At 40.6% G+C, this 17,694-nt stretch overlaps 2 protein-coding genes across 2 annotated transcripts in view; one reads left to right on the top strand and one right to left on the bottom strand.

Moving 5' to 3' along the window:
- Nucleotides 1-17,694, top strand: part of LOC307168281 (GDP-L-fucose synthase-like) — a 553,698-nt gene that overhangs the window by 99,450 nt on the left and 436,554 nt on the right. The window lies entirely within an intron of this gene.
- LOC307168289 (ladderlectin-like) lies at nucleotides 1,380-3,190 on the bottom strand. Its single transcript, XM_079888059.1, has 5 exons — nucleotides 3,118-3,190; nucleotides 2,789-2,874; nucleotides 2,099-2,224; nucleotides 1,804-1,918; nucleotides 1,380-1,623 (listed from the first exon to the last, which is right to left on the bottom strand). The coding sequence occupies exons 1-5, from the start codon at nucleotides 3,179-3,181 to the stop codon at nucleotides 1,556-1,558; spliced, it is 459 nt and encodes a 152-aa protein (XP_079744185.1). The 5' UTR covers nucleotides 3,182-3,190; the 3' UTR covers nucleotides 1,380-1,555.

The following is a 17,694-nucleotide window of genomic DNA, read 5'->3' as shown; positions in this document are numbered from 1 at the left end:
ACGATGACTCAAATCTGACTCATGTGTCAAAACAGGGAATAGTGTTTATAGTTTAGGGAAATGGGTGTGCCTTTTTATAAATGGCATTATGGTTTTGAAATTTTAGTTCAAAAGCCTGGTTATAGTGTTTAAGCAATTAAGAAAAATTGTAATGATTTTAATATTTGGTGTCAGAATGCTTTTTTAAAACTTAAAACTTACCCTTTAATGTTCTATTGATTTTAGCTCTAGGAGGAAATCTATTCAGTAAAAGCAAACAAGTATTAATGGAGTGGGTATTGAGAGTGTTGAACAGTACAAGTATTTGGGTGCTGTCTTAGATAACAGATTGTCTTTTTCTCCAAATACTGAAGCTTTGTGTAAGAGGGGGCAGCAAAGATTATATTGCTTGCGGAAACTAAGGTCATTTAACGTGGATAAAACACTGATGAGAATGTTCAACAGATCCTATATTGAGCTGCTGTTATCTTTTTCACTGCTGTGCTGGTTTAATTCTCTAAATGCGAAAAACAAGAATTGTCTTGAGAGGATTGTAAACCAGGGAAGTGAAATAACGGGTAAGAAGCAGATGACTATGGCCCAGCTATATCACTGACAGGTTTTGGGTAAAGCCCAGAGCATATTGTTAGATGATTCCGACCCCACGCATCACGAGTTTTAACTCCTCCCTTCAGGTATTTGGTATAGAACTCCTATTAGTAAAACAAATCGGTTTAGACATTCATTTATCCCCTTAGCTGTAAAGTTCTTATATTAAGAAGAATAAAGTTCTTGTATCTTATTTTTTTTCCCTTCCCCTGTATTGTATGTATGTGTTGTCTTGTGTGACATGCTTGTATGCTGCAACCAAATTGCCTTCGAGAAATTAATAAAGATTACCTGAACTGAACTTAAACTGTTCAGACACATACATGCAAAACTCACTTTTTTTGCAAGCTATTTTGACAATAATGGCTGCATGTTGAGTTATTTTCAGAGGACAGTAAATGTATACTGCTATACAAGCACATTGACTACTCTAAAATATATCCAAGTTTCATTTAGTATTGTCCCTTGAGAAGATTACTAAAAGATACTAAAATGTTTGCTGAAATGTGAGGGGTGTACTCACTTTTGTGAGATACTGTAAGTAATGGGATATTTTATAAGACAGAAAATAAAAAGATCCCTGGATGAAGTCCAAATTGGCTTACAATCCATTGTCGGAAACAGACGTCTTTAGTGTTTGTCAATGATGAAGCTGCTGTGTGCAGCTTGCTTTAACCCCTTCCCTGATGATGATTTCATTTAATGCCATTCCACTAACCATATCCTCAAACCTTGCAGTGCAATATACTTATATTTTTATATACATTAATTTGATTGTCCACAGTGCATATGATTTGCTTCATCAATGCTTTTATTAAACTGAGGAGTGTTACAGAGAAAATATTGAGAGGAGATTAAAGTTTATAAGAGATTTGATTTCAGAATAACATTTTTGTAAATATAAGATCAGATAAAGTAAATGTAGTACAATCAAAGTACATGTGGAACAGGATGACTGCATATGATCTCACATGTCCACAACACAAACATAGTTCTTTGAGAGTGAACAGGACTCATCATTCCAGCAACGTTTGTCTGTAGGGTGGAATAATGAAATAAGTTATTCTGATCATTATAGTGTTGTTAGAATCAAAATAAAATAGAATATTCAACTTAAGGCACTTTGTGAAATCCAAATGAGTCACTTCATGTTACCATATAATATGAAATTATAGTATTGTAAATTATATTAAAATGTAAAAAGTGCATTCTCACAGTTCCAGTTGATCTCCAAACAGTTCTCGGGACCACGATAATTGTTAGGTTCTCCAGAGCACCAGCTGGTAAAGTCAGCATTCACAGATCCATCACTCCACAACCACTGTCCGTCCTAATGAGTGAAGAGAATGAATACAAAAAGTGCACTACTGTAGTCAGACTTAAGTAAGAAGCTAATTAAGTTTGGCTTTGAAGTCAAACCATCTTCATTAGAAACATTGCATTTACTGTTTCAAGCAGAAATTCAGTTTAGACAAACAAATGGGTCTCTTTAGGGCACACTTTAACTTACTTGTTCACCATCATGACCACCAACCCACAATAATGTGGAAGGAGAAGGCAACAGACTCAGCAGGAAATCATTTTCCGGTTTACTATGCACAGATGCAAGATTCGCACCAAGAGCTTGACAGTTTTTCTGAAGAGAAAGATTTTTTTTGTCAATATAAAATCTAATCTTTTAGCAGAAATTTTTTTAAACTACATTTTAGTAATTTAGTAAACAAGACTGCTCTGATTGATTATTTGATCAGTATCAGTTTTCTGTATTATTTATTTGCAGAAAAGTTTTACTTAACAAAAAAAATAACTTTATATGAAGTGTATTTAATATGTACTAACATTTAAATTAATCATTTGATTCTGTGCACTTATTGTGTACATGCATGTTTTTGCATTGGACTTATATTAAAAAAAATTGCATCCAATTAATACAGCTGTAATCAATTTCTGTAATTAGATCTATGATTACACTGTTGATCCGTCCCTTACACCTTAACCCACCCTTAAACCAAACCATACCATCAAACCTGTCCCTAATAACCTGTCCTTAACCCATATCCCACCTCAATAGCAGCAAAAGTGTTTTACATCAACACATTAAGTACATTGTACCAAACTATTTATTTATTTATTTAGATGTAGTTAAATACACCCAATAAAAAGTGTTGTCCAAATCACCTTGTTGTAACTAATACATTACCTCTGCTGTGTTCCAGTTAACCGACTGAGGGAAGTACTTGTAGCACCGGAGTCCAAAGTTTGTCCATCCACAGGGGCATTTTTCAACTAAATGTATTGTGCATCCAGTACATAAATGTTATAGGGATTTTGTAATACTCACAGCAAAGAATGTTTTTATTTTTTATTATTTTATGTAGCTTATTTTATGTTTGTGTGATTATGTGCTGAAATTACGGTAAATCCCTCATTAATCATGCAAATATTAGTAAATGGAATAGTGTACATTTCCAAAATGCTCTTTTAACTATAGGGGTTTTACAATTAAATGTTTAAGGTTGTAAATGTTACCTTCTGCATTTCCCATGGAGAAGATAATGAAAAGAAGAATTAGACTTCTCAGCATTGCCATCATGAACCTGAAATGAACCTAAAATGAATAAGCAGGAAAGGTTAAATGTCTGTTCTCATATGCTGAACACTGTGGATTCTCAATGCATTTTAAAGACAAAGCACAAAGATACTTTAAACATTTTTAAAAATTAAAAATGTAAAAGTTATTCAGTAGGTTTCTGTTCCAAAAACTCACCTTGATTTACAGATAGTTGAATCTCAGAGGAAGTTTTTGTGAAGTTCCAAAAAGAGCCCTGCTTTTATACTTAATGTCACTGAATGTGTACTTAAAGTCACGAGAATGAAACAGGATGTGATTGTTTGGTATGTACACTTTTGTTCACATGAAATAAATTTCAAATATTGGACAATGAGATATGATAAGCCTGTAGAAATTTAAATGTTAATAAACTAAATATTTATTTTTAAGTATTTTAAATATTTCTAGTAGATAAATAAGGGTTCATAAGGGATATTTCCCACATTAAATGTTTAATATGGTATAAATTACAAATTGTTGTCACTTTATTTTGTATAAGCTTTTAAAAACATCCAAAACATTTTTGTGAATGGAGCCTGTTTAAGAATTCCTAATGTGTGTTTCTAATTCATTCTGTGAATTCATTCTCTTCTGTCTTAATTATCTTGTTAGCTCCTTGGTTTGCCAGTGTATTTAAGTGTTTTGTGGCTGTGTTTGTGGTTATTCTCCTGGTCATTGTTTTAATTCTTGGATTAAAGATTTATTTTGAGTATTTCCTTCGTCGTGCACTTCATTACAGCCATGACCGTGACACCTACATTATGAAAATATTGAACATCAAACTCTATATCAAACCCAATGGAATACAGCAACAGAAGTTGATCAGGACGAGATGTACTGAGCACAACAGCACACTTGTTTGCGGCCATGGTTAGGGCTACAGTAGGCTGCTTTGTCACTGGAACTATATTTAACCTGGCCAATATACCTTTTGACGGCCTAACGAGTCCGCCAGTGTATGTTGGGTGCGTCTCAATCAGTTCCCTAGTTCAATAGTCAGGGCACTGATCAGGGAGTCTGTCTCAATGGCAAAACTCCTTCCAGTGCACTGAAACTTTCGCTCCCTGAAAAGTCCTACAACGCACTGTGAAAACCAAGAGCATCAATGCTCACTATGGCTGCATCCACAATCACATACTCTCTTGAGTAAGTACTTATTTTAAATAAGTACTTATGTTCTATATAGTATGAATGTGTGTAGTATGGATGACATACTGAATCTGCCATGTTGTCATTATGTTGTGTTGCTTCACTGCAATTCACAAATCCTCTCCAGTATGCACTCTTCAGAATCTTGCCAGTGAAGGATTCAAATTTAAGAATATGTTTTAGATCTGCTGATCCTACTTCCTTATATAACATCACATGAAAAACTAAGGTGAATTACACTGTATTGGGCATTCAAGGTGAACATGATGGCATCAATTTACTGGCAATTGCCTCTATTGTCTTTAGATGATTAGATTTAGTGGTCATCCCTAACTAAGGCTGTGTGCATGGTCAGCACCTTTAAGGACAGCCCATTGAAATCCCTATAAGGTAACTTTTAACTAACTACATTAGTCAGACTGTTTGGAAGAACTGCAGAAACGTCCTCAATAAAGAATATAACTTCTTGAACGTATCCCAAACGTCTCCTGGTTTTGCTGAAATAGTTTACAACACCAGAAACAGTAGATCATGCAGTACTTTTTGCCTACTCTTTTATGAGTACTGTGAATTCAGACATACTTCTTTTGTCACATACTGTTTTCCTTCCATATAGTAGGGAAATATGCAATTTCGGGTGCAGCCTATGTTCCCTTGATAGAAATTCTGAAGTGCGAAACAATCACTTAAACCAACTCAATACACAACATACTTAATTATGTATTTTATTCGGTTAGCATAAACGTACCTAGCTAGACAGGTAATGTACATAATCTAGACCGACATTTATTTATTTATTAATTCATGGCTGAAATTTTGCCGGTATGGTTTGTTTTGGGTTTTGTGCAGGGTTCTTTTATTTTGTAGTCCTGGTTTTGTCATGTGCTCCCCTTGTCATGTGTCCTATGTTGTCATTAATTTATTGTCTTGATTGTGCACAGGTTTATCTTGTTTAGTGATTAGTCCATGTGTCTATATAGCCCTCATGTTCCCATTGTCTCTTGTCTCGTATTGTTCCGTTACCGCTGTTCATGACTTTCATCTTCAGTTTAGTTATCGTTTTGTTCACATTCTGACTTCAACTTGCCTCAGTGGATCTCTTACAATATGTAACAAAGTATTTATCATAATGTACTTTTAAATAACATAAACAAATAATATCAGAAAGATGTCTGTGCTGCTGTTGTTCATAAATGCCAGTAGTTAATTTTTGTACAACGAGGACATTGCCATTTCACTGGAAATAGAGCCATCAGTGTCCCAGTGTGTAGTGAGTCAGTGCAATACTAGTGCCTGAATTTATGACCTATAGGGAGCTGAATGAGTCCCAACTTCAGCTGGTTGTTTCTCAACCAGGTGCAGAGAGTATTGTGTGTGTAGAACAAAATAAACATCAACATAAAAGCACAATACACATACCAAGGGCAGAAAGAAGGCCTAATATACAGAGGTCCCTTACAAAGTTAGGTTAAAGATACAAACAAAGAGGGATTCAAACAAATAGCATATCAATAAAAATGTAGAATTTACAGACTGTGAGCTGAAGAGTAATGTTCGGATAAAAAATGTGTTTTTGAAGGAGAGAATGGTGGATGTTTGACAGATGTCTTGAGGAAGAGCATTCCACAACCTCGGAGCCACTACGTTTTAAAATTTTAAATCATAAAAAAAAAATCATAAAGCAAATTTTGCAACATTCTGAATTTTGTCTTGAAATTCATAAAATCCTCATCAAATCTTCAGATGATGATGGCAAAAATTGGTTTCGCTGCCATAGAAGGCCAGAATATTTGCGTGCCGACACTGTAAACTATCACAAATAATGTAATCTCTATTATCAGTGATTATCATGGATCACACATAAGTTAAGTTTTTGTTTGTCTTGTGCACACCTTTTCTCAGTTCTACCAGAAAGACTCGGGAGAATTAATACTGTAACAATAACATTTATTTAGGAGCTCAGCAAGCAATCAGGTTCTTTGGCGTAGGCCCCGTTCATAACTCGCATTCAGAGGGTACTGAATCTGCGAGTCCCGCCTGAAGACGAAGGCGGGGGCGCCGCTCACCCCCCGGCGGAGTAAGGAAAGGGGCCGTCTGGTGGTGGTGGGGTGGATGGAGGAAAGACATCTGAAGTCTTCAGGATGGAAGGGATAGCCTGACTGATGGTGTTGGGGTTGATAGAGGGAGGACCCAGCTTGGTTGAGTAGAGGAGTTGGAGGAAAGATCCCATCTTGGTGGAGGCGGGGAGGATGGAGGTACTGGAGTGACAGCATCTGCGAACTCAGACATGTGTAAGCGCTGCCCTTTTAAGCTACAGTAAGTGATATAATTGGATAGATGAGGAGGTAATTAATGACGCGAACGATTGAGTCTTCCTGGCAGAACTTGCGCTAGCTTCATTTCCCTTGTATTGTAACAGAAAACACATCACCGAACATATTTATTTTTAGATTATATCATATAGCGGCAGCCAATAGTCGCTGAGAGGCTAAGCCTGTAAAACATTTAAACTCAAACTCTCTCTACCAGGTAGGAATACACCAAAATGAAAATTATTGGCCGAAGTCAAACCAAATATGATTAAACACTTTTTTGCATTTTTTTTTTTTGCCAATTTTTTCACAATTGCATGAATTAAATAGTCAAATGTGCTTTTTACTATTTTGTCTTGCCTTTTAAAGGAAAAAAATCTATTAAAAAGTCTATTAGTGCCTGAATTTATGACCTATAGGGAGCTGAATGAGTCCCATGTTGCTCAGTGATCATTCTTCATATGAAAATATTTTCTTTGCACACAGATTGTGATTTCTGCGACTTAGAACACAATTCAAAGCAGGAATTAAAAAATTGTTTATCATTCCAGTTTATTTTGAGGAAAAACATTTTTCTTTCTTTTTCCCAAATTCTGTGGTCTCCTGTCCAAAAATATTAGTGGTAAGAATAAAAGAAAATAAATGTTAACATAAAAAAGGTAGTATTGTTTCAAGATTAGAATTATAGAATATGCACTGTGAAAAAGATGTCCAACTTACTCTTAATGTTAATTTCAGCATTTACTAATACAATATTAAAATCAAAAGTTGTATCTCTTAACATTAGTTAATGCACTTATACTAACATGAACTAACAATGAACAATTGTATTTTCATTAACTTACATTAACAAAGATTAATAAATACTGTAATGTTGGCCTATACAGTTACGTTCTTTCAGCAGCAGAAAGGTATAGGCCCAATATAGGCTATTCAAGAAGGGGGGCTCGAAGATGGCAAAATAAAAATATTTTTATTTTACCTGTAAGGATGGACTTTTACTAAGACGATGAAAAATAATGCAGGCCCTCATATACAGCAGGCGCTCGTTCATGGAGCCGATCCATCTGAAAATACCTACCGGTCACTGGTGGATTGAGCTTCCAAAATAGAAACTAGGCTCAAGCAAAGCAAAGCTCGTTCTGTTTCAACAACGCAATGGTTAGCAAGAAAACGCAATGGTTTATTGCAAGAAAACTGGCCATACTATTCAGAGCTGCTTCAAGCTAAAAAGAGAGCAGATCAATCAAAAAACGCATTCCAAAAATGACAACGAAATTCTCAGACGCTTAGGGAATTTGATTTCAGAAAATAATCCTTCAGAGAATAGCTCAAAACAAATTGAAGAACGATCGACGAACCAGGACGGCCCTTACAAAAACTTGCAGGCAGATCTCGCTATCCTATTGGCGAAATATAACAATCCCCAATAGGGGTGCGTGGCCTCCGTTGCTATAGGAAGCATTATCACAAGCGGAAACCGAATCAAAATAAGAGCTAACCTTGGAGGCCGGTTAGTTAACATTCTTATTGATAGCGGAGCCGCTTGCTCTTGTACAAACATTCCGTTACCACTAAGCACGCGAACAATTCAAATTAAAGGTATAGGCGATACTTTGATGACAGCAACTCAAACAAAATCAGTCCAACTCGATTTAGGCATGGTAGTGCTAAACGAACAATTCTGGTATTTACCAGATAACAGTGAAGGAACTGTATTGGATATGGACATTATGAGAAAACATGGATTTGTAATTCATTGCTTTGAAAAACAAATTGAAGTACAAACAAACAAAACGGCAAAGAAATGCCTGCCTCAAGGCAGGGCAAACATTATGTCCATATCCAACACAGATCCAATTCAACTTCTCATCAACAAACACAGCGACGTTTGGGCTAATCATGAACACGACTGCGGCCTCGTTGATTTTGAAATTTGCATTGAGGGAGAGCCCCCTCCCCCACAAAAACAATATCGCATTAAGCCAGAGAGCAGAGGTCGCTGTTCATGAGATAGTGAAACAGCTTGAGATTAGAGGCATAGTTCGGCGATGCTGTTCAACTACAAATTCTCCGTGTTTACCAGTTCCAAAACCTAACGTAAATGGCGTCTTTGCATTTATTATCAGCGTCTCAATAAATGAGGTTTTATTTAACAAAGTTCGGGAGGAGCAGGTTCAGATAATTAACCAAATTATGCACAGCTGGAGATTAATCAGTAATCAACTCAATGACAGAGTATAAATTCACAGCAGACCTATCTCTGTTCATTGAAAGTTTGTCAGCATCCCTCCTCCACCCCATCTCCTCACTTCCAGTTCCATCTACACTTCCAGTTCCATCTACACTTACCAACTGGAGGGAGTACTTTGGGTTCGGGCCTAACTCCGAGCTCGGAGCCCTCCCCCCGGACAGCACGCCAAATACGCATAAACTCATTGTATTAATTATATGTAGATGTGAACTCGTGAAAGTTCTGCCTAAAGCAACAGCTATAGTGGCAAATCCAGCTACAATCTTATCACAAGTTTCAACCAATGCTTCGTGGTTCACAGTGCTTGACATCAAAAATGTTTTTTGGTCTATTAAAGTCAAACGAGAAGACCAGTGGTCTTCTCGTTTGACGCCGCGCCCGCCCTGGGTTTGCCCAACCCATCAAAAATTTTCCACATTCAAGTAGACGCGCATGAAATTACATTAAGCGGAGTCTTAGCTCAGGAATATGGAGGAAAACTGCGTCCAATCGCTTACTACAACCGGAAAAAATCTCTGGTCGAACAAGGATTCGACCCATGTACACAGCATGTGCTTGCGGTGCATTGGATGTTTAAAACAACAGAACCCATTGTAGGTTTCCAATCTGTAGTTATACACACAATGCACACGCCTGTGCGAATGCTGTTACAGGGCCTAATAAAGGGAGTTTCCTCCCAAAGATTAGCGAGATGGCTAGCAGACATTCAAGCGCGCGAAATCACAACAAAAAACACACAAATTTTGACACATCTGCTCCGGGATGTTGAGGGACACCCGCACACATGCCAGCCCAAACAAGAGGCACAAAGCCTTGTCCATGACGAGCCACTTCCAGACCAAGTGCATGTATATATTGATGGTTCTCGATTCTGTCAAAATGGTCATTTCTATACTGGCTGTGCAGTGTGGACCCCTCATCTTCCCGAGACAGATGCTAAACGGCAATTGTTGTTTAAACTACCAGCTAACATATCCGCACAAGAAGCTGAACTCATTGCATTGCAAGAAGCAATCAAGGCACACCCTGAACTGCTCTGCGTGCACACTGACAGTCGTTATTCTTTCGGCGTCGTAACTGATTTTATGGCACAATGGCAATTGAGAAAATTCCTCACTTCTGCCGGAACGGCCATAAAACATTTCAACACCATAACTGCGATATGGCAAGCTGTACAAGCGCGAGAGAACTCCATTTCCGTGGTAAAAGTGCGCGCGCACATTAACAAAAATCCAGATGTGCACGAAAGAAACAATAACATTGTTGACCAATTGGCAAAGCTGGCAGCAGTGAAAGGCGACTGTTGGCAAAACGAGACAACCTCTGTTTCTGTAGCAAGTGCTGCACAAGTCACACCCATCGACCTCAAACAGTATCAACAAGATCTGTGGGTCTCTGATGGAGAACTTGTACCACACTTGAAACATGATCAGATGGTGAACATAATTGAAGGCATAGTAATCCGAGATGGAAAATTTGTCGTTCCAGAAGCCCTCCAAAAGCCAGTAATCAAATTATATCATGATTATGCGCATGTATCGGCAACAAAAACAGCACAGTTGATACAAAAACAGTTTTGGTGGCAAGGAATGGCAGCTGACATTGAAAGATGGTGCTATGCCTGTCTGGTGTGTGCGACAATTTACCAGGGAAAGTTAGGTCGAACAAACCTATGCAGACCAGAACCACCAAAAGAGCCCTGGGAGTCCTTACAATTGGATTTCATTGGTCCGCTTCCCAGTGCCAAGGGAGGGTATCGCTATTGTCTCGTGATAATTGATAAATTCTCAAAATGGGTTGAAGCAATTCCCACTCGCAATAATACAGCAAACACCGTGGCACGTGTGATGGCGAACCAAATCATCCCTCTTTGGGGAGCACCCATTCAAATTGAATCAGATCAGGGGACTCACTTTACTGGACAAGTCATGAAAAATATGTGCAAAATGCTGAACATCAAGCAAAAATTTCACATCCCATACAGGCCGCAAAGCTCTGGTATGGTTGAACGTGCGAACCGCACCATCAAAGAAAATATTGCTAAGCAAATAGCTCAACACCAAAACAAGTGGAGTGATGCTTTACCCACTGTTCTGACTGTGCTGCGAGCAACCCCATCAAAAGCTACAGGCATCAGCCCATATGAGCTTATGACTGGAAGGGTGATGAAGTTACCCATTGATCCAGAAATTTCCCCAGCAGACCTGGGGCCCCTCATGCTCGCAACTCAGCAGACGGTGTTGGTGCAATTGCAAGAAAGGCTGAAGGTGCTGCACGCCCAGGCTGGACTGAAACAACAACAGTCAGACCTGATAAATTATGCACAATTTAACCCAACCTCTGAAACAACATTTTCAGAAGGAGACATTGTGATGGTACGCGTTTTTGTAAAACAAAACGCATTTTCCCCTAGATGGCACGGGCCCTATGAAATTAAAGCTGTTTGCAACAGTTGTGTGGCCGTGACCATCAGAGGAAAATTAAGATGGTACCACATGTCCCAATGTAAACGGTTCAAAGGTTCAGTGAATTAATTATGATCTTTTTCCTTCATAGGACAGTCATCGCAATTCCATGGAGGCCAGATGCCAGGACGGTGTCCGGACCCACCTGCATCGAATTGGGACAACGAGTCACACTCGCACACACCCTAGGGTGCGGTAGATGGGTATGGAAATATATTAAGGGGCCATCCACATCATACATTCCAGTCACATACAAAGAAATAGTCGTATGGCCCCCCAGATTAGCACCGGAACCAAATTGTGTAACAAAAATATGCTGTAAGACAGGTTCTACCCATCTTCCAGACAAAAACCTTACAAGCTACACACGCGCACCAAAATTTCACCACAACATAACCGCCTGGTACCAACTCGAAGAATTCCCAGATTCAAATATTAGTAACATGCACACACTATATGAAAATAACAACCATGGAGGAGATCCAAAAAATTGTTATTCCACTAGGGACCTCCAACCAACCACATATAGGTGCACACACACTACAACACATAACAATACACATTTAAAGTTTACTGAACTTCTTTTCAATCTAACAAATAAGGTATCGAACAATAATTTGAAAACATTTGTTTGGACTGGCCGAAAAGAAGGAACATACTGTGTGGGAAAATGTGAGGCAAATATGGATAATTATACTAGCCCTCACAATTGTTCATGGACTTTACAACATTGCTTTAATCTAACCACATGCGGTTACAAAAAACCAACACAGTGTCCAAAATTGTATACCACCCCTCCAGGTGGCATAATCAAAGGAAATGTAAATAAGACTTTACTACATGATGTCAATCTTGTGATAACACATGTCACGTATAACATCTCTAATGTGTTATCTGCTTATGTAAAACACTGTAATATGATATAATCTAAAAACAAATATGTTCAGAGATGTGTTTTCTGTTAAAATACAAGGGAACTGAGAAAAGGTGTGCACAAGACAAACAAAACCTTTCTTATGTGTGATCCATGACAATCACTGATAATAGAGATTACATTATTTGTGATAGTTTACAGGCAGTTTAAAAACAGACGTTTAAATATTTGCAAAATGTGTCGGCACGCAAATATTCTGGCCTTCTATGGCAGTGAAACCAATTTTTGCCATCATCATCTGAAGATTTGGTGAGGATTTTATGAATTTCAAGAAGAACGTTTTTAACAAAATTCAGAATGTTGCAAAATATGCTTTATGATTTTTTTTTATGATTTAAAATTTTAAAACGTAGTGGCTCCGAGGTTGTGGAATTATGTTGATGTTTATTTTGTTCTACACTCACAATACTCTCTGCACCTGGTTGAGAAACAACCAGCTGAAGTTGGGACTCATTCAGCTCCCTATAGGTCATAAATTCAGGCACTAGTAGGGGAGAGCGGTGCACAAAGTAACGCTTTTTGACTTTCTCAGTTTGTGTAAATCTACTTATGGTTCAGAGTATTTATTTTTTCCCACATTAATTTCCCACGTCTACTACAATTGACCTTTCGCCGGCCCCTCCCCCAAAACGGCCATTGTCCAATCACACATCATAGCAACCGTTACTATGTGAGCAGGTCCGACAAGCATTGACTCCAAGCAAGATGGTGAAGCGGTGCGCCCACGTTGTTTGTAAATCGGACACTAGAGATTGTCTGGAGGAGTTGTGTTCTTTCCATTCCCAAAGCCGAAAACACAACATGAGCAGTGCCTATAATGGATAAGACAGTGTGGACGGCCCCACTCCCAGTTAAATGTGTCGAACATTACGAAGCATAAATACGTCTGCTGACTGTGGTATCGATGGCTACTTAAAGTTTTTTTTTTTTTTTTTTTTTCTGATCTGAAAAACTATCCTATCTGTAACTCAAAAAACATAATATTGTCTGAACCGCGAGTTTTATGATCTGTTGCCCCACTAAAAAATATTATGGTCTGAACCGCAATTTTTGTGATCCGTTACCCCCCTAATAAATATTATGGTAAGTTCATTATGAAAGACAATCAATGAAAGTTATTTAGATGCAAATTAAGGCTATGTCTGGTTAAACAGTTATTGTGTGATTTTCGTTTATTGTGCTTTGTCAACTTGAAGCATGAATTTGAGAAAGAAAATCATTTTTGGAAGAAAATGCACCACATACTTTTGTCAATGATATATAGCTAAAAGATTGGAAAAGCTTTCAGTTCACCCTGCCTAATTGTAGTTGAAAAGTCAAATTAAGCTTGATTAATGATATACTGTGACTGATAAAATAAACTACAGCATCGAGAATATAACGTTAACATTAACTCCCATGTGTTTTGCAGCGGTAGTCATAGTGTTATGTGAAAAAAACACACATAAGAAATTATTGCTGAACGCACTTTTATTTTCAGAGACAGTTTTTTCTTTCACACAAAACACAACAGTGAGTGTCTTTCAATGCTTTTTAAACACTTGTTTCCTTGTTCTTTGTCATATCACAAATGATGTGTATGAACACCGGTAAGCATTAACCTCAATAGAGACGTAGATAGTAGTCGTGTCTCCTTCATTGCGTATTTTTATATTTTGAATATATCCCTCCACTGCATACTGTAACCCCTTTTGCCTCGATCTGGAGGATATCGCGGAGGTATTGCTCCAAAGAAGGTCACTGACACGCACAGGTATACCTCTTCCCGTCATGGCAATCTGTCGCGCTGGTCGTGTTTGACCATTTGTTTGTCGGACGTAGCAACAGTAACTAAGGGGGGCGGGGCTCGGCTCAAGCCGACCCCTGTCTTCTTCCTTCCTCATTATTTCTGAACTGAACCTCATCACACTAGAGCCGAAATGCAGTCCCCGCCAGGTACGCCATTTGCGGACATCATCCAGTCGCTCGCCGGTCTTTACCAAGAGCAACACCAACACCTGCTGGCGATCAAGGAGGAGCAAGATAAATGCTTTGAGGCGCTCCTCCGATCCCAGCATGAAGACCGCGAGCTGTTCCGGAGCTGGGTAGACCGGGAGGTTCGGGCCATCCCCTCATCTAAAGAAAGTCCATCCCCTCTGCCGCTCAACAAGATGGGTCCTCAGGATGATCCGGAGGCATTTCTGGACTTATTTGAGAAATCGGCAGAGGATCGGTGATGGCCCACCGAGGACTGGCCAATGCGGCTTATCCCTCTGCTGTCACGAGAAGCGCAGATAGCCGCACACCAACTGCCAGTCCAAAATCTCCTGGTCTACCGGGACCTCAAGCGTGCCATCCTCAAGCGTGCCAACGGGCTATTCGGCAGAGCCAACAGCTGCGCCCAGGGCTCCTCCCAGGGGAGGGAGCTCGACCACGGGATTCTTCACACCACCAAGTCCAACACCGCTCTCTCCACGCCAATCGCTTGACCCGCTTCCCGCCGCCAGGGCGGCGGTAAAGTCTGGGCCGGCCTGCTGGCGCCGTGGGGACCCAGGACATTTCATTGACCGATGTCCGGTGATGGAGGTGGGGACATTGATCCGGGTCCCCGACGCGCCAGAGGCTGCCCTCGATCAAGCTGGCCTATACCAAATACCAGTGAGTATCAAGGGGGGGTACATATCAGGCTTTGGTGGATTCAGGATGTAACCAATCCTCCATTCATCAAAGCCTGATTGAACCTAGGGCATTGGATAATAGCCGCATGGTTAAGGTTCGGTGTGTGCACGGGGAAGTGGTGAGGTATCCTATTTTGCCTGTGGATATTAAATTTAGGGGAGAAAAGCATAGAATAGAGGTGGCAGTTAACCCGCACCTCCGGCATCCGATCATTTTGGGTACTAATTGGCCCTCATTTAATAAATTATTGGGGTATTTATGTTCGGATGCCTCTTTGGGGAAAAGGGATGAGAGTAGAATAGCGGTTGCACAGTTGGGAGAAGCTGAGCCGGAACCTCTGGAGCCTGTTTCTGGGGAACAGAGTGCTCTGGAGCGAAACATCCTCCCTGAGCATGATGATTTTCCCCTGGAACAGTCCCAGGATGAAACGCTGAAAAATGCATTTGATCAGGTTCATTCTATCGACGGTCAGCTTCTTCATCCTGATCAACCACTCTCCTATCCTTATTTTTCAATTTTAAAAGATAAGTTGTATCGGGTGACCCAAGACGCCCAGACAAAACAAGATACAACACAGTTACTGATACCTAAAAGCCGTCGGGAAATGCTTTTCCAGACGGCTCATTGTAATCCAATGGCCCGGCATTTAGGACAAACGGCTACACTAAACCGTCTCATGGCCCGGTTCTTTTGGCCGGGCATTCACGAGAATGTGCGCAGGTGGTGCATTCTTGTCGTGAATGTCAGTTGGTAAATCCACCGGCCACCCCAAAAGCACCATTGTGCCCCCTACCATTAATGCAGGTCCCCTTCGAGCGAATTGGTATGGACCTCATCGGGCCATTAGAACGGTCAGCGCGAGGACATCGCTTTGCATTGGTCCTGGTGGACTATGCAATTTCCGAAAGAAATTCTCACCGATCAGGGCACGGCGTTTATGTCACGTACTATTCGCGAACTTTACGAGTTATTGGGCATTAAATCGATTCGAACCAGCGTCTATCACCCTCAAACAGACGGGTTGGTTGAACAGTTTAAAATCCATGATTCGTAAGTTCGTACATGAAGACGCCAAAAATTGGGATAAGTGGCTAGAACCCCTCTTGTTCGCTGTACGGGAGGTCCCGCAAGCCTCCACGGGGTTTTCCCCCTTCGAGCTTCTCTATGGACGTCAGCCCCGTGGGGTGTTGGATGTCCTTAGAGAGACTTGGGAGGACGGACCTTCTAATAGCAAAAATTAAATTCAATATGTCATGGACCTGAGAACAAAACTTCACACTTTGGGGCGGCTATCAATGGAGAATTTGTTACAGGCACAGGACAAGCAGAGTCGGTTGTACAACAGGGGGTCTAGACTGCGTCAATTTACACCGGGAGATAAAGTGCTTGTATTACTCCCTACTTCTAGCTCAAAATTACTCGCGAAGTGGCAAGGACCCTTCGAGGTCACACGGCGAGTTGCTGATCTCAACTATGAGGTAGCTCGAACGGATAGGGGCGGAGCACATCAAATATATCACCTCAGCCTGCTAAAAAAATGGTCTGAGGCAGAATCAGTGATGCTGGCAACGGTAGTGAGTGGGGAGGAGGATCTCGGTCCAGAAGTGAATTCAAAATCTCAATCTCTCGCTCTGGCCCCTGGAGGAGACCACCTCTCACTCGAACAAATCTCATTCAGCACCATGTTGAGACTGAGCCGGGCGTGGTTGTTCGCAGCCGGCCGTATAGACTACCAGAACACAAGAAAAAAGTAGTTCAAAGTGAATTAGAAGCGATGCTAGAAATGGGAGTGATAGAAGAATACAACAGTGACTGGGCGAGCCCGATAGTTTCAGTTCCTAAAACGGACGGCTCAGTACGGTTCTGTGTGGATTACAGAAAGGTGAATGCTGTGTCGAAATTCGACGCATATCCAATGCCTAGGGTTGATGAATTGCTTGATCGACTAGGTACTGCTCGTTTTTATTCGACACTGGACTTAACTAAGGGTTATTGGCAGATCCCCTTGTCTCCCATGACCAAAGAAAAAACAGCTTTCACAACGCCGTTCGGATTACACCAATTTGTTACTCTTCCGTTCGGATTGTTTGGGGCTCCGGCAACCTTTCAGCATCTGATGGACAGAATTCTCCGGCCGCATGCTGCATATGCCGCTGCATACCTAGATGATATCATCATCTATACTGGTGATTGGCAGCGACATATGCAGCATTTGCGAGCTGTCCCGAAGACGCTTAGAAGAGCTGGGCTCACGGCCAATCCGAAGAAGTGTGCAATTGGGCGGGTGGAAGTAAGATATCTGGGCTTTCACTTGGGTCATGGACAGGTGCGTCCACAAATTGACAAGACGGCAGCAGTTGCGACTTGTCCAAGACCCAAGACCAAAAAGGAGGTTAGACAGTTCCTGGGGCTGGCGGGTTATTATAGAAGGTTTGTACCCAATTTTTCGGACACTGCCAGCCCGCTGACTGATCTAACTAAAAAGGAGGCACCAGATATGGTTCAGTGGACGGAGCAGTGTCAGCAGGCTTTCACCCAGATAAAGGCTGCTCTGTGTGGCGGTCCACTCTTAAATGCTCCGGACTTTTCTCTCCCCTTTATTCTACAGACAGATGCGTCGGACAGGGGGTTGGGCGCTGTCCTGTCCCAGGAGGTGGAGGGTGAAGAGCGGCCGGTGCTGTACATCAGTCTCAAGCTCTCTAAGAGAGAGACGATGTACAGCA

This window comes from Squalius cephalus (assembly GCF_949319135.1).
Source record: "Squalius cephalus genome assembly, chromosome: 12".
NCBI classification, from domain to species: domain Eukaryota; kingdom Metazoa; phylum Chordata; class Actinopteri; order Cypriniformes; family Leuciscidae; genus Squalius; species Squalius cephalus.
The sequence above is the reverse complement of the archived record's forward strand: the minus strand, read 5'-3'. Positions and strand labels throughout refer to the sequence as shown.